This window comes from Elephantulus edwardii, unplaced genomic scaffold (genome assembly GCF_000299155.1).
Source record: "Elephantulus edwardii isolate Elephantulus edwardi_28Jun2011 unplaced genomic scaffold, EleEdw1.0 scaffold00113, whole genome shotgun sequence".
Lineage (NCBI taxonomy): Eukaryota > Metazoa > Chordata > Mammalia > Macroscelidea > Macroscelididae > Elephantulus > Elephantulus edwardii.
In genome coordinates this window covers 3,079,132-3,107,063 of record NW_006399863.1, presented here as the reverse complement: position 1 = coordinate 3,107,063, position 27,932 = coordinate 3,079,132, and the positions used below count along the sequence as shown (strand labels likewise).

The 27,932-nt window shown below is 34.6% G+C and overlaps 1 protein-coding gene across 3 annotated transcripts in view; it reads left to right on the top strand.

Annotated features, from left to right (window-relative positions):
- The window catches only part of SLMAP (sarcolemma associated protein), a 183,965-nt gene that overhangs the window by 106,525 nt on the left and 49,508 nt on the right, over positions 1 to 27,932 (top strand). Inside the window, exons 4-12 of one of the 3 annotated variants that reach the window (XM_006892205.1) lie at positions 4,226 to 4,262; positions 6,047 to 6,109; positions 10,630 to 10,725; positions 10,966 to 11,037; positions 12,841 to 12,981; positions 13,984 to 14,121; positions 15,231 to 15,399; positions 15,488 to 15,538; positions 22,675 to 22,737. In XM_006892205.1, coding sequence (XP_006892267.1) covers positions 4,226 to 4,262; positions 6,047 to 6,109; positions 10,630 to 10,725; positions 10,966 to 11,037; positions 12,841 to 12,981; positions 13,984 to 14,121; positions 15,231 to 15,399; positions 15,488 to 15,538; positions 22,675 to 22,737 — 830 coding nt within the window. The remainder of the gene's footprint in view (positions 1 to 4,225; positions 4,263 to 6,046; positions 6,110 to 10,629; positions 10,726 to 10,965; positions 11,038 to 12,840; positions 12,982 to 13,983; positions 14,122 to 15,230; positions 15,400 to 15,487; positions 15,539 to 22,674; positions 22,738 to 27,932) is intronic. The other 2 variants (XM_006892206.1, XM_006892207.1) reach the window with 2 other exon arrangements.

Below are 27,932 nucleotides of genomic sequence, written 5' to 3'. Positions count from 1 at the left end.
CATTATGCTTAGAAAGATAGGTCAGTGAATGAGTGAAAGACCCTCAACAAGATGGGTTGATGCAGTGACAGCAACAGTGGACTTGCGTACAGTAGAGATCATAACGATGGCTCAGAGTTGGGTGGAGTTACATTTTGTTCTCATAAGGTATTTGAGATGGAGCCAGCTGGGTAGCACTTTGCAACAACAATGTCTAAACCTCTACTTTGTACTTGAAAAAATTAACTGGCTGCTATTTGTAGGAAAGTCTATCCAACCCTTTCATTCCTTACAAATGAAAGTTGGAATAAAACAAAACAAAAACCAAACTATGTCTACTTAAATTAATGCCAATGTCACTATCTTCTGGGACCTTGAGAATTTTGAACTTACAGTTTATTTTGGTGCGAGTTGTTTTCTCTCCCCCTCACACACAGTGTCATGTTTATTTTTTGTCTAAGGCATGGAAAGGAGAAAGTACTTGAAAGGGGAAAATTACTCATAAAATGTAAATGTTAAAATTATCTTGTACTTTTTACAGATTGTCATTATAAAGTGTTGGAGGAAGTTGAGCAATCATTAAACTTCAACATTTTTTTATTTTGGGAATATAACCTTGAATGTTCCAGAAGATTGTTTCTATACCCAACACAGTATTTTCTGTCTTTAATAAGTAGAGACAAAAATCTGAGGGTGGGAGGTTGAGAGAAGCAATAAACTAAAAGCTGTGTAGATCAGAGAATGGAGATGGAAAGAGCAGCCCTTTTATTATTGTGATAGTTGATGCTTTTATTAGCATCATACTTTATGCTTCAGTTAGAAGCAATATACAGCTATATCTATGTATGTCTTTAATTTGGCTAAAGACAAGCACAAACTATGATACATTTTAAATTTAAAGCATTATTGTGTTTTCAGCTTTAAATCAGTTTAATTTCATAAATAGAAATTTTTGGTACTAATAAATTTTTTAAAATCCATTTTCTTTGTGACCCAAGTACACAATCTAACAATGACAGTAAACCTTAGAAACTTTAGTATGACTCAACTTCTTTGAATTAGTTACAGAAGCACATATAATAAAAATAATAATGTATGGCCTCTTAAAAGACCTTGATGTTTGTATTTGACAATAAGATTTTTCTTTCGTGGAGTCCAGAGCTCTGAGCAGTTAACATAAGTCTTCTGTGCTGTCAGGTTCCTTCTACGATAATGTAATGCTCTTTCCACCCCCCCTCCCCACCCTATTTCAGTGAAATAGGTCCTTATCTCCTTTGTTTCCATAATCATTTTTATCTTTGCCTTGTTTTCCTTCTAATGGTGTCTGGTATCATTGTTTATAATCTGGTTAACCTTCTGAAGAACATGAATTGTGAATAGGTACTTCTTAAGGAAAGACCAACATGATCTCTAGCGGTAGATGATCTTGTTCACAAGGTGCTCTGGTAGCATAGTGAGAAGGAGTTGCACTGCCAACTCAAAAGCCATGTGGTTTGAAATCACCATCTGCTCTGAGGGAGAAAAATGGCTACTCGCCTCCTGTGCAGTGTATTCCTCTAAAAGTCACTGGAGGGTCAGCTATGAGTATGACTTAATGAGAAATAGCAGCAAGTCTTCAAAGCCAAACTACCTGTTCTCATCTGAGAAACAGACAATAAATCTGAGAAAAGACAATAAATACAGTGTCTGCTGAGCAAGAATTTTGTGAGACCTAAACAAGTTTGTGCACTTATAGATCTTAGCATGCTATGTTGTGGTGGTTGTGCTGCTGAGTTGACTAGGATACCTAGTGACTGACACTCGGAACACCAGATTTGAACCAGATTTATCCTACATCATCCTCACTGTCTGTATATACTCATTGTTAGAGTCACTGTTTCAGACCACCTTTCCTAGTGTGATGTCCTTTTCGAAGAATCTACCCCTCCTGACAAAGTGCCTAGCGTGTGTTAGATGAAGTTTCACCATCCACAGCTATAAGGATCACTCTGGTTGCCTTTACTCTGGGATAGATGTATTTATTCTTTTGACAGTTCATGCAATATTTAAGTACTCTTAACACCACACTCAGAAGGCATCAATTCGTCTGTTACCCTCAGTTGTCATACTTTCAGATGCATAGGAGGTAGTTGAAAAGACCTTGGCTTAGATCGGGTGCACTTTAGTTATGAAACTGACATTGTGCTTCACATATATTAAGCACATAATGAGTGCTAACTTTCTTTTATTGTAATCTAATATTTTATAGCAATTAAATTACTTTGGAGTATATTAGAATGATTTAACATTTAAGTTCATTGTGTACTTAGAATTTAATGATTTTTAGGATTCAGAGAATATTAAAGCTAATTGTTTTTCTACTTTAGTTTTTGTTATGTTGCACAAATGATTTTCTTAATTTTTAAGAATATGTTGCACACATGATAAGAGCAGAGAAAAATTGCCAGGACAGGTGCAGTTACATGATTTCTCTCCTCCTCTTCCCTGTTGCTGTTGCAATGAGTTCAATTGTTGCAAGTGTCCACTTGAAACACCATATGATGCTAATTGTGTGGTATTCATAACACTTAAGTTCCCTGCAGTAATAACAGGAAATAAAAAAATAAATATGCATGTAAGTGGGCTCCTAATTGTTTCCCAAATTTAAGTGGACCCTTAGAGTTCAAGTTCATGTTCTTCAAGGGTCAGTTGTATACTCAAAATTATCATCTCTGGTTTTTTACATTTATAATTTTTACTTCCTCATAATTTATTTCAGATATTTTCCTTATGTCTTAATTGTATACCAGGAAAAAGAAGCTTTTTCCTGATATGTCTAAAATCTCCTGTTACATTTATAATGTATTTACTTTTGATGTAGTAAAGAAAAAAAATTAAAGTAATTTTTTTAAAACCAACAGTAGACACTGGCGTTGCTAGTGTCATTGGTTCTGGAGGTGAAGTGAGTTGGTCACAGTTCCTCACCTGTGCCCTAACCAGTAAGTGCTGAACATAGACTTGTAATCATTGAGGTCTAGTAAAGGAGTGTCTGGGTTCAGTGAAGCCTGTCCATGTGCTTAGGAAGAGGTGGGTGCTAGTACTTCATTTTCCAGTTTGTTTAATTTTTCAGAGTATTTGTGACATGTTGAATTGGAAACATTTATAGAATGCTTGCAGTTATTAAGAATGGAAACAAAGTGCTCTTTGTGGATTTTTAAGTCTTGCTGATCTGTTTGTCGGCGGCTTATGCATGATTAACCATTTGAAGCTATTGGAACTTTACTAGGTCACTCTAGGCTGTGGAGTGATTAACACACCTAGTAAGGGGACTTGGGCAACATCCTTATTCTGTGCCCCCTCTGCTCCCAACACATAAAGTATTTTAAAGAGCATTGAAAGGTAGGAATCTTGGCTTCCTTGTTGACTCTGTTTTTATTTATATTAACACATTTACTACTGACAGTAACCCAGTTGAGTTTGTTTTATTATTACCCTCATTTTATGGGTGAGGAAGCTGAAACCTATAGTGTTTAGGTAATTTACCTGAGATTATACAGCTGGTAAGTAGAATTGGAAATTAGATCCAATAGTATTGATTTTGAGGAGCTCTGATGATGTAGTTAGTATGGAGTTACCCCTTTTATAAGGCCAAATTTAATGATTTATAATAAGTTAATGCCAATTAATATTGTTTATATACATTTTTAAAAAGTAATAATGCTGAGTTTAGTTTCACATACACATTTAAGATTTCTGTTTTTAAGGATAGATAGATAGCTGTGTAGAGCAGAGCATGACTTCTGTTTGATTAGCAAAAATTATTCTTCACTGGAACAAGTTACCGAATGATATTCTTTCCAGTATGGCTTTATTTTTTAAGATGGTTTTTTTATAGGAATGTTTGGTTTAAAAGAACTGAATTTAGATTCCAGAGTTGAAAATGGGTAAGTGAAGAGTGCTTCATTTCCATACAGAATATCTTAAAAGCATTAATTAGTGTGTACTCAAAGGGCATTTAATACATTTTAGATTTTATAAATTGGCTTTAGAAATATATTAATTGTATAAAAGTTAGGTTTATGTATTCTTTACATTCTTTTCCAAGAATCTATACATTTATGAAGAATTGCAATATAATTCACATTCTTTTAGGAATTACATGAAAGCAATTACATCAGCTTTGGGGTTTTGGATATTTTGGTACTCTCTCAAACCCTGTTTCCTATGTCAGGAAATAAGATAACATTTCGAAATTTTACTCTTTCAGTGTCATCCATGCCCCATTACCAAGTCCTGTTGACAAAGTAAGTTGCTAATAATTTTTTTGTTTGTTTTCCCAAATTGGCTTAGCTAGTTATATTAGTTTTTAATATATGTTATCTAGAATCTTACTTCTCTTTTGTAACAAAATGTATAAAATATATATTGTTACATAGTTAATATAGTCTTTTGATATTTAATATCTGGAGAGTTTAATAATGAATGTTTCTAAAGAAGAAACCTAAACAAAAAAAAAAAAAAAAGAAGAAACCTGTGTTGTTTGTGCTTATCTGGAGATACAGGAAGTTAGCTACTAACTTTTATTCTCTAGCACTAAACTGTTTATTAAGATTTTTCACTGCTGAACCCTCTCTGGCAATTGAAATCCACCAGAGTTTCTGTGGAAGAAACTAGGGCAATCTCTTGTACAATTTTTAGACTTTGTACAGTTGCTGGTTAGTCAGCTATGAGTTGGTTTTGGCATGATGGTAATGAGTTTTTCTATCCAAATTAGTTTAGCATTTGCCCAAACAAAAGAGGAATATAATGGCTAACAAATTATTCTTTTATTATTCTTTTTTTTTTTTTTGGCAGTTCGATGCTTCTTTATTCTGGTGAATCAAAAAGCTCCTATTCTTTTTTTTTAAAAGGAAAATCTCACAAGTTTATTCACGAAGGAAGGAGTCCTCTTTTATTATTCTTGAAGATCACTTTTAACTTGTTCTCTCTAAAAACTGTACTGATAGGTAGTTAAAAAATATTTTCCTTTTTTTCAGAAAGAATGGTATCTTAAACTCTAGGTGTCATTGATAATAGAAAAAAATTATAAAAGCTCACCATTTCTTTTGTCTTTAATACAGATTTGCAGTTTTTCAATGTTTCAACCAAACTATTGCTTTCCAATTTATTATCATGGATCAGAAAAAAAGATTTCTAGGGTGGTTTTTTAATTTGGATTTTTTTTTAAGCTTACTGACAGAAGAATGAAAACACACTTGATACTGAAGTTCTGTGTTAGTGATCTATTTAGAAATAGACATGCTCACTAACTAGCAATAATAACTCCAACTTCAGCAACACCAGGACTTCTCTCAAAGTTAATAGTATTCTTGCCGATTGAGGACTACTTTTTAAAGGAAAATTCTTCCTCTTTGTTTTATGGTTAAAATATTAATCAAATATATTTTCTGAAAATAGATGTTATATTTAATGCCTTTTAAATAAAATGTCAGTTTTGTTATCTACAACCTTGGAAATCTTATTTTGAAAGAGATATCACACTCTTAAGTTCTCAGCAATTTGAGTCTTTTATAATGTTGAGACACCATTATTTCTCATATTATTCCTACTAGCTCCTTATACTTTATTTTTTTAAAAAATGATGATGAAACTATTTTCATTACCTCAGTCCCTGGGACAGAATGTTATATTTCATATCTCGTCACCCATCACAGATACATACTGAGAAATTAGTTAAAGATTCTTTTTTTAAAAAGGATTAAAAAAAGTCAGTCTGCTTTTTTAGGGAAGCATTTTTTCTAGATTTAGGAAAGGATTTGTTGATTTGTGTTGTCAATTTTTAATGATTTATTAGGCAGTTTTTTTCAAACTTGTTCTAATTTGCTTACAAATTTAAAAAAATCATAATATGAAACCATTTATAAATTCTAGGTAGAAATATTTTGAAAAGTAAAGGAAATGGCTAATTTGAATAATAATAGCTATATTTAAAGAAATAGATAACTCATGGAATTAATTTGGCTTTTTAATATCTTTTATAAAGAATTTGTGTGACTTTTGATTTACATGATGTCACTTTTGCTCCTAGGTTGCTGCTAACACTCCAAGTATGTACTCTCAGGAACTATTCCAGCTTTCTCAGTATCTACAGGTAAACATGAAGTTCGAGAATTCATGGTTTTTAAAAGCAAAATTACATGACCTAGATCACATGAAGAACCCTCAGCTAGATAGTAGTATAAAAAATATGATCGTAAAGATAGATGCTAGGAAGAAACGCTTAAGGAATCATATTAAGTCTAGAAAAGACAACATTCTGTGAAAGAAAAGTTTTGTTCTTAAAAAATGAGAGTTCCAAAATAGGTGTTTTGTTTTTTGGTTTTTTTTGTTGTTGTTTTTTTATATGTGTACCGTCAAATCGGATCTGACTGGTACAGGAGGCGATTGTTCCTCCTTCTTCAGCAGAGCATCTGGTGGATTTGAGCTTCTTGCCACTAGGCCACCAGAGCGCACCAAAAATAGTTCTTTATATATAAAGACATAAATGACTCTTTAAGAAGTCATAGATGACTTCTAAGTAACCTTAAACATTGGATGGTGTTATTTGCTTAATCTTAATATAATACTTCTTATGTGCCAAGTTGTTTCTAGAACTTTACCTGTATTAATTCAATTAATCCTCACAATTTTACCCCTGTTTACATAGATGAAGTAACTGAGAAACAGGAAAGTTAAATGATGTATACATCTCATACCTACTTAGTATATTGGAGATTTGAACTCAACAGTTAAACCTCTTAATCACTTTGAACTCTTAACCACTATATGCACTATTGGGGGTGAGTGCACTTGGTAGGTCTGACATTTGAAAAAGATACCTGGAGAAGCTTACATAATATTTAAACAGTCATATAAAACTCTAAAATGGAAACTATAAAAAGAGAAAAGGCTGTGTGGGGCCAGCCATACTGACCTCTACTAACGCCTCGCCTCAAGGGATAACTGCCCCCATCATGATCATCCACAGCAAAAAACCAATTCCTATAGGTTAGACATGTCCCTCACACTCCCACACCTCTTTCTTCTAATTTTAGCGCCAGTCGTGCTGTTCTTCTGCGTACAAAATCTGTTGCAGTAGCTCATGGAGCACATGGCAATATTCATGATTATGGGTTTTGTTAGGGAAGTTAACAGTATATAGTTTATTTAGACAGGACAGGTTCTAAAGCTCTGAAGCATGCTCACAGGCAGTTCAGCTTCACGGCTGTAGGTCAGTGTTTTAAAGCTCATAGTATTGCCAGTTATGGCTCCTCTCTCTCCCTCCAATCTTCTAACACATTCGGGCAAAAGTTCCTAGCTCTGGTTCCATGCGGTAACAGCCCCACCACGGTTATCTCTGTCTCTAGTCAGATCTCTGGTTCTTGGCTGCCGCTGCTCTCCTGTATATCACAAATAGCTCTGGTCCTGAAGGGTGTGCTGCATTCTTTGCTGGTGGTGTGAATCTCAAAATCTGCTGTTGAATCTGTTCATTTTAGTAGCAAAACTAGCTAATCCCTTTGAAAATAGGCTAACACACCCTATTGGGATATTTGTACCCATCCACATGATGAAGTAAAAATCAATTGGCTAGAAAAGTCATCATTTTGAGCAAAACCCCTTTCTTTTTTTATTTTATTTTTTTTTTTAAATAATTTTAATGAACATTTACAGAGATTTTGGATTTCCATTCATTCATTGCTGTACTTCTCTCCCCGCCCAGCCCTCTCCCCCCGCCCCCCAGTTCACTCCTCTCTTTCAAAAGTAAAAGAAAGACTCCCTCCCTTTTACACACCCCCCACACCCCTCCCACCACCCAAAGTACATTCCACTATGCAACCTTAATTGTAGACTCTTGTGATAACCATAAGACCCTATCATACATCGAGAAAAATTTGTATTTAGAATTAGCCAGCTGGACTCAATTTAGATGATCCCAGTTTTGTTGGCAACATCCAAAGCATCATAGTCAGGAGCAAGTCAAACACAGGCCTTCTTCTCTCCATTAGGCCTAATCAGAGTGTTGACTTTAGCCACATCGATGTTACAGAGCTTCTTTACAGCCTGTTTAATTTGGTGCTTGTTGACCTTGACATCCACAATGAACACAAGTGTGTTGTTATCATCTATCTTCTTCATGGCTGACTCAGTGGTCAGGGGAAATTTGATAATGGCATAGTGGTCAAGCTTGTATCTCCTCGAGGCGCTCTTCGAGGAGTATTTGGGCTGCCTTTGGAGACTCAGCATCTTAGGCCACCAAAAGGTGGGTGACGTGTGGATCTTTTTTTTTTTCTTTTGGCTGTGGATGCCCTTTAGGACTGCCTTCTTGGCCTTTTAATGCCTTTGCTTTGGCTTCAGTTTTGGGAGGAGCAGGGGCTTCCTTCTACACTTCCCATGCCATCTTTGTAGAAAGGTGGAAATTAATGTTTTTAACGGAACTTTGTTCTTCTGTTACTGTTAGCTCTCAGGTGGGCTTGGATTAGTCATTTTATGTGTGTAGCAACCCTTCAGTTACCTTTTGTTTACAATTTCACCACCAAACCTGTGATCCTGATTTCTTACATTCTTTTACCTGAGTCAGATACTGAAGACAGTTCCAGTTCAGTAAAGAATGTACACATTTGTGACATCACAGAAAAGTATCCGCATGATCATCCAGGTCTTCTGCCTGGCATAAAATGATTAAATTTTTTAAAAACCAAGAAAACAGTTCCCATTGACTCATTCTGAGTCATGTCAACTTCACAGATTTCAAATTAGAGCTGTGCTCCATAGAGTTTTCAGTGACTTTATCTTTCAGAAGAAGGTCAAAGGCCTTTCTTCAGAAGTACATAGTTTGCAGCAAGTACCACCATAGTACCACTACAGTGGTCCATACAAAAGCAGTTTGTATGTAAAGGTATCCACAATAGCCAGATCACTCCTGATTGAATCTCTTAACTGAAAACTACCAGGGAAAGTTGTTTAACCCTTGTATCTCATTTCTCCCATCTGTGAAATGGGCATAATAGTACCTACCTCTCAGAAATAATGGAATACTTGTAAAACACTTAGAGATGTGCCTGGAACATAGATATACTCGAGGAATGTTAGTAGTAGTTTTTAACTATTCAAAAGACACAGTAATTAACTTTGTCTTATTTTTAGAGATGGGGGGAAAAAATAGAGATCAATTGGCCTAAATGTCATTTTCCAAAAAGAAATAGGAGGTTCACACATACTAAATGATTCCCCAAAATATATACTGTTGTTCTTTGTCACAGAGTGTAATCAGCTTTCTGACTCACTCTGTAGGCTTTCCAACTTTCTTGTCTGCTCTTTGAATATTCATTTACCACTGTTCTTTTTTTCAGCTCTTGGAGAAAAAAAGATTACTGCAGTCTTTTGAATACATCCTTTTTTAGTTACTCTAATTCTAATTTAAATTGTAAGCTATTTAAGTTTAAAACTGTAATAGGTGCTTTAAAAATCAAAAGAATGTTCCTAAAAGTATTAGATTTCTATTAGGATGGGGTTCATGGAATTAAGACCAGGATTGAGTAAAAAAGGTGAAATTACACCATCTAGTGGAAGTACACTGTGAAGCTGTTGTTAGTCAGTGATTTTGTTTTCAAGTATATCTCCCCCGCCTCCAGCATTAATATAATATCCTGGATACTAGGAATATTTCAGAAGTTTAACATAAACTTTTCAAATAGTGGGGTTTTTTTTAATTTAAGCTATTTGATTACCCTTTTAAGAAAAAGTACCTCTAGCTCTGATTGGAAGCAGGAGTGGCAGCCACTTCCTAAACAACATGCCTCCAGAAACAGTATGAACTTTGATGAATGTCGATAGTTGTAGAGGAGCTTCAGGCCTTTTGTTCATAGGGTTGCTATGAGTCATGCTCGACTTGAAGGCAGTCAACAACAACAACAGCTCTAATTAAACCCCTTGTCATTTATGAGTGAGGTGTAGAGCAGTACACATTTCTTTGTTGAGGTGGCTCAGAGTACATGTTCTTTAAAAAATGACAAACCTGCTGCTGCATGCTGTGTGAGCAATTTCACCTTAGTTTTTAGAGAGGAGGATCATCTATCAAATGTTAACAACTCACCTAGAAATCAGGCCAACCTTTTCCTCTTTAAAATATTTCTTAGACTTGTGAAATAATTATGTACTTAACATATTTGACCTCTTAATTATATTGAACCAGCATTTGAAGGGCTCTTATATTTGACATGTTCAAGTGCTATTAAGTGGTATGCACTTAGAATCAAGACATTGGAAAATGTGGTAAGAGTGAGAATGTCTTTTCTCTGCTTTACTGCCAAAGTAGATGCTAATCTTAGGTACATATACAAAAATACATAGTTGTTCAGTAACTTATTATTCATCCTTGTTTGTCTTCCTGTATGTACATATAGTTTAAAAACATGATACAAAGTCAAAAAAAAAAACATGATACAAAGTAGAATGTAATATGAAAATACTTTCAGAATGTTCTAAAAAATGGAATACTTTTCTGCAACAGTGAATGAATGGAAATCCAAAATCTCTGTAAATGTTCATTAAAATTAATAAAAAAAAGGAATACTTCTCAAAAGAGACATGCTGAGTTTTATTACAGTCTCTTCTGTGGTCTTTGATATTTAGGAGGCCTTACATCGGGAACAGATGTTGGAGCAGAAATTAGCCACGTTACAGCGGTTACTGGCTGTCACCCAAGAGGCTTCAGATACAAGTTGGCAGGTATTCCATTTGCCTTTAAATTGAAGAAACGTGAACATTTTTATATACCCTAGATGCAAATGAACTAGAACTAAAATTTTGCCACAAGCATGGGCAATATTTCTTCTCTAACTAATGAGTGAATGTTGAAAATTTAGTGCTTTTAGTGGATCCCTTTCTTGGGGGAAGAAGTGGGCCCTTTTCTGTGTAGTTAATATTTCATTTCTCTGATGTTATTTCTATTTAATTTTTATTTAACAGGCTTTAATAGATGAAGATAGACTCTTATCACGGTTAGAAGTTATGGGAAACCAATTACAGGCTTGCTCCAAAGTAAGTATCAATCTCAGGTATATAAAGAAAAGTACAAAGTTTGGGTTTTGTTTTTTTTAAAGTGTAACTTCATTTCTTTGACTAGATGCTAAATCTTTAATATAGTTTTACCATTGAAAAAAATATTTATCTTTATAAGATAGTTGTAGCATATGCAGGTACCAAGAATGGTTTGGTGAATACCCTTATACAAGTCTTTTTTCTATTACAGTCTTTAGTTGAAGAATCTAGATAATTTCCTCTAACTTTCCCTCGACTTGTATTGTTAGACACGTGATCTCCTAGCACACTTTCCCTTACCATAAATTGATAGTGTAATCTAGAGATTTTACCCAGTTTATATTTCATTTTTGCCAAGAGTACTTCATAGATGATATTATGTTTATCCATCAAGAGACAAATCTAATGTCTAGTTGTCTTGCTTTTAAAAATGTTAGCTATCAAAAAAAAATATGAACTATCACTGTTGATCCTTGTCTTGATCTGTTTTCTGTGAAGGGTAAAAAAAATGGTGATTCTTTGAACCAATCATTTATTAACAGAATTACTTCCATACAGAAAAATTTCCCTTCTAAGCCAGTTGGCTATCCCCAGAAAAAGCAGGGTAAATGCTTTTTAAAAAACTATTTAAAAAATCATATATTGATCCCTTTTCTTTTTTTGAAAAGCAAAAGGAAAACTCCTTTATTTGTACACAATGCCACCACCCCAAGTATACTCCACTCTGCAACCCTCATTCTGGAATCTTATGATAATCATAATGCCCTAAAATATGTTCATTTTAAATTATTCTCTCCCTCATCCCTTTTCATCCACCGAAGAATGTCTTGCCTGCTTCTTTCTCCCTGACCTCCCCCCTTTTTGTTGCTGTTTTGTACAGTCAAGTCGGAACCTACACATAGCTGACTCTTCACTAGGTTTTCAGAGGCTGGTTAATCACACAGGAGTAGATTGCCCATCTTCCTCTTGCGGAGCAGCTGGTGGATTTGAACACCTTGCCTTTGGTATTTTAGGGCAGCTTCTTACCACTAGGCCACCAGAGCTTGGTGCTCAGATTGTCCCATCTTTGATCCATGACAGCATCTTCATGTTGACTCCTGAGTCCTTTTGATAGGAAACTTTGGTAATTTTTGCTGTCATACATTTTCTATCCAGGCATGGAAGCAATTTTTTTTTCCTCCATCATGTTCTTACTACTTTTCTCATAACCATTGTTTTAAAATGCTAGTGTCTTTGAAAGTAATAGAATGCCTTTTTGCCCATAAATATGAGTAGTGTAGCTTGCAGGAAAGATGACAAGTATAATCTAATTAATTTTGTATATTTAAGAGAAGTTTTAAGTTTTATTTGAAACATTTTTTGTGTTAGAAATATGAGTTAGCAGGGAGGGTTGGGAGGGGAGAAAAATGCAACAACGAATGAATGGAAATCCAAAGTCTCTGTAAATTTTCATTGAAATTAATACTAAATTTAAAAAAAAAATATGAGTTAGAAGGGAGGGAGAAGGGATAAAATGTACTATAGTGAATGAGTGAAAATCTAACTTTTCTGTAAACTGTAATTAAATTTTGTTTTAAAAAAAGAAATATGAATGGAAGTATTTGTGAAGATATTTTATGAATGCAGCTTTTAAGTACAACTTCAGTTGATACGTGATCTGTGTAATTTGTTTTTATAGGTACCTTAATAAAGAATAAAGAATATTATGTGTAATTATTTTTTCATATTGTGTAAGTTTTTCTCAAATAGTAAATACTTTGATTAAAAACTCTTGACTATAATGGTAAATATCTTTAATCCTAGAATCAAACAGAAGATAGTTTACGGAAGGAGCTGATAGCATTACAGGAGGATAAACATAACTATGAGACAACAGCCAAAGAGTCCCTGAGGCGGGTTCTTCAGGAGAAAATCGAAGTGGTTAGAAAACTTTCAGAAGTTGAGGTATTTTAACTTTAAGACTATTAGACATGTGAATCCTGATACTTACAGTCCCTGGTCATTAATTGAAGAAATAAGTCTAGACAGAAAGTTGTGCTATTTTCATTTGGTTTAGGATTCACTACCATGTTATGAACCATGATATATGACACGGACTTGATCGCCTAGCACTTAATTTTGCTTTTTTCTAGTTAAGGCTGATCATTATCGGCTGAGAACCTATATTATGTGCTCTATAACTTTACCCGTCTTCCAGAAAGGAAAACTAATTATGTTTTTTTAACTTTGAAGGTTCAAAGGGAACATTATGTGAGGTTCTAAGTTTCTGAGGAACAAAGTGTGATTATCAAAACAAAACATAAACCAAAAAAACTAATTCATAATACTAACTCACTCCTTCCACCACTGGAAAATTACCACAGATGTTTTAAAGACTGAATTTGGGTTAAATCCCCATTATAAACCGAATACTGTCATTAACAACTTAAACCATAGTGTCTTATTGGTAACTTCTTCTAAGTTTCCTGTTAAAGTAATTACTATGTATCATTAACCCAGCTTCCAGCAAAGTGATAGGCTTAAAATATTTCAAGGCTAAGAATTAGATACACGGCTGGCCTTTTGAAAGCGTAACTATAGGAGGGTTAGGATCTCTTCAGACTCCCTACCTTCCCCTAATTCATAGTTTGATGGTCTGTTTTAGTATGTTCATTAACTAAATAGAATGTCTTATGTTATTTAACTTACACTTAGGTACTGTGGTTAAGACCATTGGCTGCTAACCAAAAGGTTAACAGTTTGAGCCCACCTTAAAAGAATATGTGACAGTCTCCTGTCATAGAGATGTACAGACTTAGAAACCTGATGGAAGGTTGCTATATGAGTAAAACACAACTTGATGGCTCTTGGTTTGGTCTTTTTGAAATACATAGTTAATGCTTTTTATAATTTGGATTTAGTATGTATGTTTATTCTAAATAAGTCACCTGTAAACTTTAATTGCAGCGAAGTTTGAGTAATACTGAAGATGAATGTACTCATTTAAAAGAAATGAATGAACGGACTCAGGAAGAATTAAGAGAACTAGCCAATAAATATAATGGAGCTGTTAATGAGATTAAAGACTTATCTGATAAGTTAAAGGTATGTATAAATTAAAGTAACTTAACATAGGTCTTAAATCTATTGTCTCTATAGAGTAGTTGCCTTAAGATTGGAGACGTTGCTCAAGAGTTGTTGATAAACAGTTTGGCATACTTGAGATTCATAGCAGAAATAAAGGGCTTATATTCATTTCGCCCAACCCACATTACTATAGGTGATGAAAGTCTGTAAAAGTCAGCATATTTCTTCTCAGTGCTTTATGGTATGCATCTTCTATTGTATAACTAGAAATAGTCAAGAATTAGTAAAGCCTGTGATACTCAATTTTTCTTTCTTGAAACTTCATACTTTAAACATTTCCATAGGCAGTGCCACATACGTTAATGCTGGAACATCACTGTTTCAACCCTTCTTGTTGTTGTTGTTAAGTGACTTTGAGTCATAAACAACTCATAGCGAACCTATATACGAAAGACCTGAGCACTGTTCATAGAATTTCCGGAAGCAAGCCATTTCAGAAGTGGATGTTGCAGCTGCTTCCAAGCTTGTTTTAATTTAATTGGGAAGGTCCACCAAACACTGTGGGTAACCATTATCACATTTGGCACTGTTACTTCTCTGTAGCCTTAGGGTGTTATAATTATAACACACAAGACCATAGAATGAAGTCAAGTTGGTCTTTCAAAATTTACAACTAATTTTTTGAAGGCTCATTTTTATATAGTTCAAACTGTATGTTGAGCTCCTAAATGATACAGAAGACCAGGATGCATTTTCTTCTGTGATTTGCTTAACTTATGAGTTTTAAGGATTGATCTTGCTAAAAAATCTTTGCCAAGAGTTATTCTCTCATGCACTTTACAGCCTCTAAAAACCTTTTAGACAGACAGCAATGAGTGAATAAGTGAGAGAGATGCTATAGAAAGCAAAAGCCTAATGTTGTTATTTTGGCCATTAAGTTTTTATCTTGTTTTTGTGGTTGGTTTTTCTTTTCAATTTGAAAAACAAAAACAGCTTCAAAAAGATGTTTGGTAGTGTTAAGTACCTCCCCCAAAGTTTTACATCAGGGTAGGCTAGGCACTCTTAACTTGAACCTCTTAAAAAGGCAAGGGTAAGCTTTATTAACAGATAAATTTATTTTCCATTAGGTAGCAGAGGGGAAACAAGAGGAAATCCAACAGAAGGGACAAGCTGAGAAAAAAGAATTACAACATAAAATAGATGAAATGGAAGAAAAAGAACAGGAACTCCAAGCAAAAATAGAAGCTTTGCAAGCTGATAATGATTTCACCAATGAAAGGCTAACAGCTTTACAAGGTAAGCTAACTAACCCAGAAGCTTATTTGATTTAATTTTTTTTTCTTTTTATCTGTGAAATATCTTTTTCTTGGGCTTTTGTTCACAGTACGGTTAGAACATCTTCAGGAGAAAGCTCTTAAAGAATGCAGCAGCTTAGGTAGGTATCATCCAGATTACTTATTTATAGCTAAATTTTATCTTTTGATAAATTTTTTTTCTTTTGATCTTGTTTACTGTCTCACATTAGCTGCTTATTTAAGAGAACTATTTAACATAGGAGGTATAAAATAACTCAGTTCAGAATAATTTTTTTAAAAAATATCCTTTCTTGCCACCAGTGGGCACCATTGTTTAGCCCTTGAGATGAATGAACTTTCTGCACCTGACATACTCTGCTTAGAGATACTGAAATGAGGGGAGAGAAATAAAATCCAGGAACATCAAACTTTTTCTGTTGAGATTCATTGGAAAGCTACTAAGTAGCCTTTTCTCTGAGATGATAGAAAATGGCAAGTTGAACCTTTTTTGTAAAAATAAATTTAAATTGTTCTGCACCACTTTAATGTAAGTAGGAATACAAAGTGCCATGATTACACTTGGGACCAGTTTTTAAAGTCATACTTTCTTTGATCAGGCAATGATACACTGTCTTAATCCTAGGGATACAAGTTGATGACTTCTTACCTAAAATAAATGGAAGCACAGAAAAAGGTAGTGTAAAAAGCTTAACTATTTTTCTTTTGTAAATATCTTTTCACTATTTAAGCAGTTTTAGGGTGGTGAAGTTTTAAGTGTTTGGAATGAAAAGCATGCTGTTCACCACTGAATCCTGTCTATAAAATCAAGCTTCCCTTTATTTTGTAAAGTTTAATGAGATATTCTTAGATATCCTTTGCTATATGGAAATTATTTAATTATTTGAAAAATAATTAAAAAATAATTTGACATTTTCAATTTGAACGTCAGCATTGACTTGTTTAATAATGGAACTTTTTTTTTTTTGAGCTCTGCTGGCTTAGTGGTTAAAGAGGCAGCTGGTTAGAATTCATCAGCTTCTCTCAGGGAGAAAGATAAGCAGACTCCTCTCATGCAGTTTATAGACTCTTAAAACCCACTGGAGGGTCAGATATGAGTCCATTTGACTCAAAGGAAATGAGTGTGTGCTTGATATATTTAAACCGCCTGTACTAGCTTGTTTCATCAAGCTTTGCTGGCATAGGTGATCTCCATTCATACTGTTTGTGCCTCTCACTCTTTGAGAGTGTACTAAAGAAACCATTAAGACTATAGACATCTCATAGAAACTACTTTCGTTATCTATGCATAGCCAGAGAGAAGAGCATCAGTCATTTCTGCTATCAAAAAGAAATCTCTTATTAGCTCTTAATTCTTTGGCCTTTCTTTCTGGATTGCTTGTGTTCTCTCTTGCCCCAAACATACACTATTGGTTTCCTATTACTACATTAGATTCCTTTTCATCCAAAGACCTCTGTATTACTTTAGTCATGAAGAATCCTTGCCTATTTTCCGACACTGACTGAGCACTGTGGGCCACATCCTACACTAGGTGCTCAGAGAACAAAATCAGGGAAATGAAACTTCTGCATTTCAAGATACCAAGGCCAAAATTCAGAAATTTTACCAAATACTTTTCCATATACCAGGGGATATCTTGATAGTCTTTGGGGAAGCACCCAAACTCTGATAGAATTTTTAAAGGTATAGTTTTATATTCATTTCACAGAAATTACTAATTGCTATTCATTAAATACATTTAGCAAACCTTTGTAGAATGGTTCCATTTTCATCTTCCAAAACTTGATCATCCTTAAAAAGATTCATATTTTCTGTTGTCACCATTTTTTGGGTTTGTTTTGTTTTGCCACTGGCATGCAAACTTTTTATTCAAATCCATTACCCTCTTTATTTAAGCATGTATTTGTTAATAATAGTATTAGTAGTCTAAGCTAGGAACCTTAAGTTTTTCACTTAAGAGAATCCTTTTATGTACACAGAATCATCTTTATATTGTCTAGGACTGTTAAATTACTGCTGTAAATTTTGCCAATTCTAATTTATTCAAATGATAGTAGTAGGTAACTTTAAGATTAAATGAAATATGTAATTCAAAAGAACTTTTTGCTATAATTATTTTCTTATTAGTGTATTTGTTTTTTGGTAATATTTGAGTTGTGTGAGAGTGATGATTCATGCAGTATTTTTAAATAAACTGAGTAGTAAATATCTGGGTATTTGTAGTTACACAAAACAGCTAGTGACAGAGTAGATATTTGAGCAAAATGAGTTTGTTCAGAAGCACTTACAAAAATGAACCAGCTGTCAAATATTCCAGTTTTACCAAAGTTTATATCATAATTTAAAGTCAGATACAATTGTAACTAAAATTAGTCTTTAAAATAGAGGGTAATAGTTGTAAGAGAGCATTTTGAATTGTCTAGAGATGTTAAAATTATTTTCCCTTGAACTCCCTTTTAAAGTTAAGTAGGTGCTATAAACACAAGTTATAGTACTTTAAATTTTCTTTGTCTTATCAAAGAGGAACCATTTGAGTATATCTCAGTATAAAATAGCTACTTACATTTTCTGCTAGCCCTGTTGAAAAAAAGTGCAAACACATGATGAAATGAGTTTCAAGAATATGTTTTATAAAACGGAATATATTTTATTTAACCCATATAGTCAACATGATTTCACTGTGTCATCAGTATTAAAATACAATGAAATATTTCATATTCTTTTTTTCTTAGCCAGTATATATTCATTTTATTATTTACACTCAGTATGCCCACTGCTGTCACGTTTTGACTCACAGTGAACCCTGGAGACAGAATAAAACTGCCCTATATGGTTTCCAAGGTTGTAATCTTTAGGGAAGCAGATTGCCTCATTTTTCTTCCATGAAATTGCTACTAGATTTGAATTGCTGACCTATGTAGTTTCTGAGCACTGAAGCACTGCCTCATTAAGGTTCTTCTTTACATTTACAGTATGTTTCAGTTTGATCTAGCTTCATGTTACAAGCTTAGCTTTAGTGCTGGATGGCACAAGTATAGAACATTACAATCTGTAAGACACTTAAATGTCTAAGAAAAACATTTAAATAGAGTACATATTTAATTTTATGTTTTTCTAAAGATCTTTTCTTTACATTTTGTATCATATATACCCCTTTGCCAGTTAAGTGTCTAATTTCTGCTGCATCATCAGTGGCATTTTTCCTCTTATTGGCATAGGATATTCTCAAGGTCCTGAAATCAAGTAATAAAGTATTAATAGTACCATGATCTCAATTCTTTGATTTACTTTGAAGAATTTCTCATATAAATATACCTTTGTGGAAACAAAACAAACAAATATTTATAAAATATGTATCCATATATATGCAGGAGAAGGACGGGCAGTCTCTTCCTTTGCAATTAACTGCCTCTGAAAACCCATTGGTCAGCTATGGGTCGGTTCTGACTCAGTGGTACACAGCAACAACATATACATTGAATTTTATTTTTAAACCAGTATAGTAAATATTTTTAATTTCTGATATTTAAATCAGTCGATAAAAGGCTTGGTGGACAGTAATGGCATGTTCTACTTCATAAAATCTGATGTCAGTCTAAAATTTATTTTCAAATAATTTAATTCTATAAAATATAGTAGTTGTCACTCCCATCAAATCAGTTCCACCTTATAGTGGCCTCGTATCATTGAGTAGAATTGCCCCATAGGGTTTCCACGTGTCTGAATCTTCGTGGAAACCAGCTGCTAAATCTTTCTCCCACAGAGGGGCTGGTAGATTCGTAATGCCAGCCTTGAGGTTAGCAGCCCAGTATTCACCCAGCCTCCAGCAGCATGCCTGATACAAAAGGTTACATTAAAATTTTATTTCCTATCCAGCCAGGAAACCCTAATTATACGCTGTCATTGAAGTGTAGGGCGCCAGAAGTCTCTCAGTACATCTACCAGGTTTATGACAGCATTTTGAAGAACTAATGGACTGGTCCAGTGTCCTCTAGCCACCCTTTGAGTGGTTCAAGCCAAGAACTCTTTAACTGGATGAATTTGTGTCGATGTAGAATCTGAACTAAACACACTGGGGCCACCCACTAAGGTAGTGACTAGTTACCTGTACTAACTAACATTAGGGCACAACTTGCTGGATATTTGTAGCTTCCTGTGAACACTTGTAAACTACTGCTTCAGTCACTTCCCACCTCTTGCCACCTGCTGCTGCTATCTGTCCTCTCTTGTGGGCTTCTCCATGCTGTGCCAACCACTGGCATTTTCTACACCCGCTTTTGAGTGCAGCTTGATATTTTGTAATTGAGAGCTCATTTCAAAAGAAGAAAAGAAAACATTAAAGCAAGGAAAAGTGTCACTAAAACAAAAAAAAATTTATTTCCAATGAATTTTTCCTTTTTAACAGTGGTAATGATAGTGTTTTGAGTCCTGACAACGTTGTCATAGTTTACATTTATATAAAACAACTTGTAATTTTGGTAATTAATTTTCTCCTTGGAGTTTTTGTTATATTTTTTTTTACGCCAATCTAGTAGTTAGGTTTTTTTTAAAAACAATTCCGATTTCTGTTACTCTTAGACTTTCAGTTCCATGCTGTATTTCTTTAATGTATTCTGACTATGTAATGCACTAATCTCTCCAAACAGGAGTTTTCAAACCTTTTTATTTCTCCCTTTGATTTAGACTTGTAGTTAGATTTTGACTATAGACTGGAGGCTCTACGTACCACGTAACTAGATAAAGCATAATAGTAGGTTTGAATATAGAATTAAAGAATGATTGAATGAAAAAAAAATATTTGTAAGTTTTCACTCCAAGAAAAAATGATAAGCAAAAGTAGGTGGGAAAGGGAAAAGGGCTGACAGGAAGGATGCCAGCAGAGGCTGAGGAAGTGAGCTGAGCCACAATGCTGGTAGGATAACTAGGAGTAGAGTTGGTGAGATGAGAAGGAAGCCTTTCCCATCACTGATGCTGCATCAATGTAGAAATGTAACAATGATGACAAGTTTTAGTGTTTTCACACCTTCTAGACAGTAGTCATGTTGGACTTGAATTTCAAAAAAAAAGACTCAGAACAGTGGACTTAGGCACTTAGCAGATACTGTGAGGGTGGCAAAGACCAGGCAATGTTTTGTTCTATTAAATATAGGAATGCTGAGCCAGAACTAACAGCAGAGGCTTTCAGTAGTTTTGAAAAGTTATTATCTAATTACCCACTACTGTCAGATCAGTTCCTGCTCATACCAACCCAATAGGACAGTTGAGAACTGCCCCATAGTGTTTCTGAGGGGGTAATTCTTATGGAAGCATATCTTCATCCTACAGAGTTAGTTGCGCCTGGAATTCAAACCACCAGCCTTTCAGTGAGCCCAGTGCTTAACCCACTCCACTAGCAGAGCTTCTGGTTGTGAAAAAGATAAATATATAATTGGTGTTCCTAGATTCAGGAGTTAACTTTTCTGAATCAAAGTAAATATTACTATTTATTACAAGAAGAAAGCTAAAATGTTTGTTAAACTACAGTACTACTTTTTTTTTTTAAGTACTGCTTTTTTTTTTAACAAGCCAAAGTCCGTTTAACATGCAAAACCATCTAGCAAGCTTTTATTTTAAAAAGTTTAGGCATTAACTGGGATCTTGAACTCCTGATCACACATGTAACATATAATATTTTGACAGTAGTTAACATTAAAACAAGAAAGAGTAAAACCAAAAACTACTGCCATTAGTAACACCAACCCTCCAGCTGGTTTCCAAGAGTATAAGTAATCTTCACAAGAGAGACTGCTGTCTTTCTTCCGAGGAGCATCTGTTGGATTAGAACCACTGACCTTTTGGTTACCAGTACAGCATGTAACACTGTAACTCCTGCCCTTCTTTAAGTTCAGCTTAAGTGACTAAAAAAAAGAAGATTATTTGTGACATTAAAGTGCCAAAATTAAAGTACAGCATCAGTTCCTTAAAAGGTTTTAAGACAACACTTTGTGGAATTCTTTAAGTATTTACTTTTCACCTTGACTAAGATGAATAACAGGGAAAAGCATACTTGAAAATTAATTCAGTAGTAACAGTTATAAATTTTAAAAGTACAAAAATCTACTACTAATCTGTCGTGTTGTTGTTTATTGTCGTCAAGTTGAGTGCGACTCATAGCAACTCTATGAACAAAAGACTTAATGCCTTTCCATAGCTGTCATCATTTCACCAAGTTCATAGTTTCCAGAGGCATGTGGTTTAGGAAGAGGATGCCACTGCTGCTTCTACACCTGTTTTACAACTGAGAGCTCCACTAGACACTGTCCATACTGGGAAGCCATTCTGGTATTTGATACCCCAGTGGTACAAGGTTCAACATCACCATAACCCAGATTACGTCATACTGCACATTGACAAAGAGTGATGTACCAAGTGGAAGAGTTTTCCTCCAGATATAACAGCACTATTTCACTAGCAGTGATTAAGTGTCCTCAAGTCAAATACGAATGAGAGTAAGTTTTGCACAAAAGACCTAAACTCTGTTCTATGACTAACATAATTTCTTTCTGTACATTTATAGAGAGTTTGTGAGTTTCCAGAGGCATCTAGTTTCAGAAGTGGATGCCACTCCTGCTTCTCAGCATAAATCAATCTGGAAGCTCATACAAACACTGTACATAATGGATACCCATGATAGTATTTGACAAGACTATGGAACAGTGTGCAGCATCACAACACCATCAAGTTGTTCAGTTCAACAGATAGACAAAAGATTGCTGTGTCATTCAAGGAATATTCATTTGATGCCTTTGAGCAGACTTAGACTTTAAGCAAAGGCTCAAGGACACCCACTCTTAGGGGAAAAAGAGCAGTAATCCATATCAAACATGATCCCCAAAAAAACACATGACCCAAAAAACTTCCCTTTACTTGCCCATCAGGACCAGCATCCACAAACAAAAAAAGAAGAATCTGTCATAGAAAAGGCAAATTTTTGAAGTGAAGGTTTTAAATGCAATATAGTTTTCTTGATCTTTTTGGATAAAAACTGCACCTTTAAAAACTAACTAGTGGCAAAAGAAGGAATGATATTTAAATTTCCATTTTTATTAGTTTAGCCTTAAAATATGTCTGGATTTAGTATTAAAAAAAATACACCCAACTTTTAGTAGTCTTACTTTAAATTACGTACATAAATGCATTTCCATTTTCCTACCTTTGCTGTTGGTTTTCTAAGACAGCAACAAACTATATCCTTAAAGGTGTTTCTTTCTTTATTAGAGCACTTGCTTTCAAAGAGTGGCGGGGACTGCACTTTTATTCATCAGTTCATAGAGTGCCAGAGTGAGTACAGAGTATTTTTCACATTGATTTTAATGAAGTCAGGTATTAAAATGAAAAGTGGAAGGGAAAATGATGGAGGTTCATGTGTGTTTGTTCAAGTAAACATGCTAAAGGGCCATCTTCAGGTAGCCATGGACCCTTTTGTACTATTTCTGTGTCCTTTTGAGAACAGTGATATTTCTGTTGCTTTTGCCTTCATATCTGGAGATGAACATTTTATATTAACCATGGAGGAAAAACAGATGAAGTTTCAAGCTTACTTACTTAAAATTGTTATTAAGTTAGGAATAAAATAGGATGTTAAGCACCAAAACTTCTTGCATGGATGCTTAATGGGTAATAGTAGTAACAATAACCGATCTTAAGTTTTAGTTTTATTGTGGATTTGGTGTTTCAAGCTTTAAAGTAAATTACTTAATTTTAACACTCAGTTCTTAAAATGGCCCTCAGGATAGGAGGAGCTTTATGAGAAAGTAACAGTCAGTTATAACTGTCTTAGAACCAAGTGTCTTCCCTTGGGGAATAGTATATGGCTCTCTTTAAGAATATTTTTAAAATATCCAAAATAGGTTGAGTTTTTAAATGCTTTGGACGTCTGAACTGAAAGTATTTTTACTTGAAAATAACATAGCTGCTGAAATCTGTAACAGTCATGAGGTTGTAATATCTTCTAGTCTTACTAGTGACAGCTGAAGGTCACCATATATACAAATCTGCTGATGATCCCTGTATTTTTTCTAATCAGATTCTTTTTCAAGGTTTTTTTTTTCTCATTGCATACTCTTTCTTTTTTGACTGTGTAGTTTCCAGGAGTTTTTATGTCTATCACTTCACGAGAATGTGTGTTCTTTCACCCATATGTGCCATATCTATTCCCATCACCTCTGGAACACACTAGCTCTTGGGGGTAATTCCCAGGATCACACTTAGTAATTAGAGCAGACATAAATTCAGTAGCTCAAATGTTAAACTACATAGAGATGCATCAAAAATTAGTGTAGTGTTTAAAAAATTATTTTCTGATTATGAAATCTCTTTTAAAGGAAATTATTTTAGGGATTTTATAACAAAATAACTGATATCCTCTAAAATAATGGAAAGTATAATATATAATCCAAAATAAAAATTTCAGGAGGATTTTACATTTGCTCTTATTACATGTGATTATTTCCTTGATAAGTAATTTGTATTTTTTTTTTTAATTTGTATTTTTTTTAACTCTTGACATTATGGTTTTGAGCACAAAGAAGTAAGAACAGAGAACTTATCAAAAGGATGTTTTACTGAGTTGCAATTTGAAAAATCTTGTTTGTTATTATTATTTCCTTACTAAAAAATAGTTTTTAGAAATGTTCAAAATCCCTAACTCTCAGAGAGATACATAGCAAAACAATTATGAGCTATCATCTCACCCCAGCAACAGTAGCAAAGTTCAGCAGAGCAGCAAACAACAAATGCTGGCAAGGTTGTGGAGACTGAACCACTTATACACTGGTGGGAGTGTAAAATGTGCAACCACTATGGAAGGTGGTATGGCGTTTTCTCAAAAGGTTGGAAGTAGAAATACGATTTGACTTAGCTATCCCACTCATGCTTACTCCTGCATTATTCACAATAGTGAAGAGATGGAAGCCGCCCAACTGCCCATCAACAAAAAATGGATAGAAAAACTAGCGCAGTCATACAATGGAATGTTTGCAGCACTGAAAAAAAATGTAATATAGTGTAATACACTACACAACATGAGTGAGTCTGAAAGACATTATGCTGAGTGAAATAGCTCAGTCACAAAAGGACAAGAAAATGTACCTATATTATCTTGAAACCCTCCAGTGGAATATAAGGGAGTTTATAAATGTGATGATTTCAAAGATTATATTATTTATTTGTGTGGGACAATGCTATGTGATATAAAGACAGAAAATTCTGAATATAAAACCTTGTTCTGTGGACAAAGACCCTGTTCTAAGCTTATTATGAAAGTTTGGACTATTACGTTAACTAGTATCATTTGGTCTGTGAGTAGCTAGCGTCAAGAATTTCATGAGAATAAGAGTTATAGCTCAAAACTCATCCAATTCTGTTTCCTTAAGTTTGGCTGGCCAGATTTGGACCAGGAAGGGTTAGACTTCAGGTTTGATTTGTTGTCGGAAGGAACATGTCATTATTTTCTGATCAGCTGTCAACATAGAAATTACTGTGTTTAATAGGTAAGCACAGAAAATCCAGCAAATATCTTATTTACATGAATGTATTCAAGTCCATTTGAAAGTGTACACACTTTTTTTGCCATTGTATTAATTAACTTCATTAACTGGTTTGTCATCTTGGTAATGAAGCACATAGTCTGTGTAGTAATGTTTTCTGTTGAGTTTGTCCTTTAGAAAAGAGCAAATGTTAGTAACTAACTTTCATTATTTAATCAATCTTTATTGACAGAGTTTTTCAGATTTTGTACTTGCATCAGCAGGAGAGTGATTTGGCTGTTGACTTTATTAATTACAAAATGATTTTGAGAAAAATGAGTTAGAACACATTTCAGTTTGTTTTCCTTTTATGATAGAACATGCTTGTGTATCTTTTGTTTCTCATTAAGGAGAAACATTTAATCTGAGGCAAAGAAATTGTGCAGTTTAAAATCTAGCCTTTTGCATAATTCTAGGACCATGAAGTAAATGTTTCTGTATAAAAAGGCTTTTTACCACTGTGAAGCTAGAATTTAGCAATTAACTCTAGTAAAACTTGCTAAAAAGTTATAATAGTATTTTATTCTGCAGGATTCAGGAATGAATTTGGTTTACCCAGCAAACTCTTGTTTAAAGTTTCTTGAGAAATTCCCTCAAGTCTTACTGTATAATCTTAATGACACTTTAGAATTCTACTAAATAGGCTTTCCAAGTTAATAAACTATACACCTCTAAATCTGGTCCAAATTCAGTGAACTCTGTCTCTTGACTGACTTGTATGCTGAATGAAAAGGTGAAGAGCAAAAGGTGAAGAATCTGAGAAGATAGAGACCTGCCATCTCTTCTTGGCATAAAGGGAGTCAGCCATCTCTCTGGTGCCATCTACCTCTTGGGGCTCCCTCCCTACTCTCTGAGGACAGGACATTGCTGCTAGATTCCATAGAAACCCCTAGGGAAACTGCTCCCAGCAGCAAGGGAAGCCCCCTGATGATGGTGGTGTCAAATGTCCTTACTCTGTTTTTAATCCATGCTTAGTATGGAGCCTTTTTTGTTTACATTGTTATTAGATAAAAATATCTTTCTCTTAATATGTCATGCCCTTCCGCCCCCGCCCCCCCCCTCCTTTTTTTTTCCTTTACCACATTTGGAAATTACAGTCGGTATCTGTGCTTGGTTCTCTCCTTCCCTCCTCCTTTCTCCTTGGGCTTTGTTCTCAAATAGAAATTGCCTTATTTGGAGTAATGCATTGAATCAGTGTTTCTCTTGTGACTGAATGTTTACTTTTTTAATCACCCTGTGAGTTCAGAGAGAAACAATTTAGAGATTATTTTGACTGTATATTGTAATTGAAACAGGTATTTAAGATTGTTGTGTTTGGGGTTTTTTTAACTTTTGTTCCTCTAAACCAAAGCAGTGTATTTATAACAGTAGAAAACGTTGTGAGTTCCTGTTTTTAGTAGTTTATGTCCCTATTACAGAAGAACCCTGTGTTTAAGCCAGACATTACTTACTTACTTCTTTGTTCTTAGTTTGTTGATTCTGGGCTACACTGGAAGGTGTTTCTGTTGTTGCTCTTTGTACCAACGTTTCCCCATATTTTCTACAAGTATAACTATGCAGAAGATAATCTTAAATCATGCCAGTGTTATTTTGGTCTATAGGCTTTTCCAAATAAGAACTTTTTCTGTGTTTTTTTTAAATTGGACCAGGGGAGCTCTGGTGGCCTAGTGGCAAGGGGCTGCAACTACAATCCCAGAGGCACACGGTTCGAATCCACCAGATGCTCTGCCGGGAAAAGGAGGAATAATCTCCTCCTGTACCAGTCAGATCTGATTTGACGGTACACTCACACAAAAAGAAAAAGAATAAAAAATAAATAAATAAATTGGACCATTTGTTTTCTTCTTCAGTCTGTCCTTAAAATTGAAATACTCCCCCCCCTTATTCTTCCTGATTTTAAATTTTAGAACCCGTAGCTTATGAAAAGACAAACTGAGTTCACTATGGGAATGAATAATCTTATGTAAACCTTTACTATTAAAATGGCAGCCTCAAAAACAGTAGAGATGAGGCCCTTGTTTCTGCTTTAGGGGTTACTGCACTTAAAAAGGAAATAAATTGTTGGCTTGGTGCTGAATGCTGATTGTTACCTTTTTACATTGATTGTATCTAGAATCTAATTAAACTAATCCTGTATTGTATCTGGAATCTAATGAAGCTAATTTCTTTGCCGTATCTGCCTTTATTGAACATTTAGATGACTGAACCCATTTCCATTTCTGGAATTTAGAATTGAATTGGAAGGATCTTCCTTACTGGCTTAATCTCTCCCTTGCAGTATGATGCCCAGGGAAACTATGTAACCTTTGCAGTCACAGAGTTCTTTCTCTATAAAGTGAAATAATAGTATCTACCACAAAAGATGATTATGCAAATTAAATGAGACCTTATTTGCCAAGTATTTTAAGTAATCCCTGGTACATACTATTTAAACAAAACTTGGTGATTGTTAGGGGGAAATGGATTAAGTATGACTCATAGCGACCATGTGAACAACAGACCTGAACCCTGCCCTGTCCTGTGCTGTTATCATCTCTGAAATACTTGAGCCCATTGCTGCAGTCACTGTGTCAGTCTGTCTCACTGATGGTCTTCCTCTCTTTTCCTGACCCTCCATTTTTCCAAGCATGATGTCCCTTTCTATGGAATAGCCTCTCCTTCCATCATGTCAAAAGTATGTGAAATGAAACTTTACGATCCTTGTCTCCAAGGAGCATTCTGGCTACACTATTTCTTAGAATATGTCATCAGAGTTAGAAGGCTCGTTAACATCCTGCTTGTTTTGTTTTTTTGGTTTTTTTTAAACTTTTTTTTTTAATATATTTTTTTTATTGGGAAAAACATATTGGGGATACAAGGAGGTGAGGGTTGGGGGCAGAAGGGTGAGGATGGGCCAGGATGCAGTTGCAGAGCTGTACAGTTTGGTCGGTGGGGGGAGCAGGTAAAAGA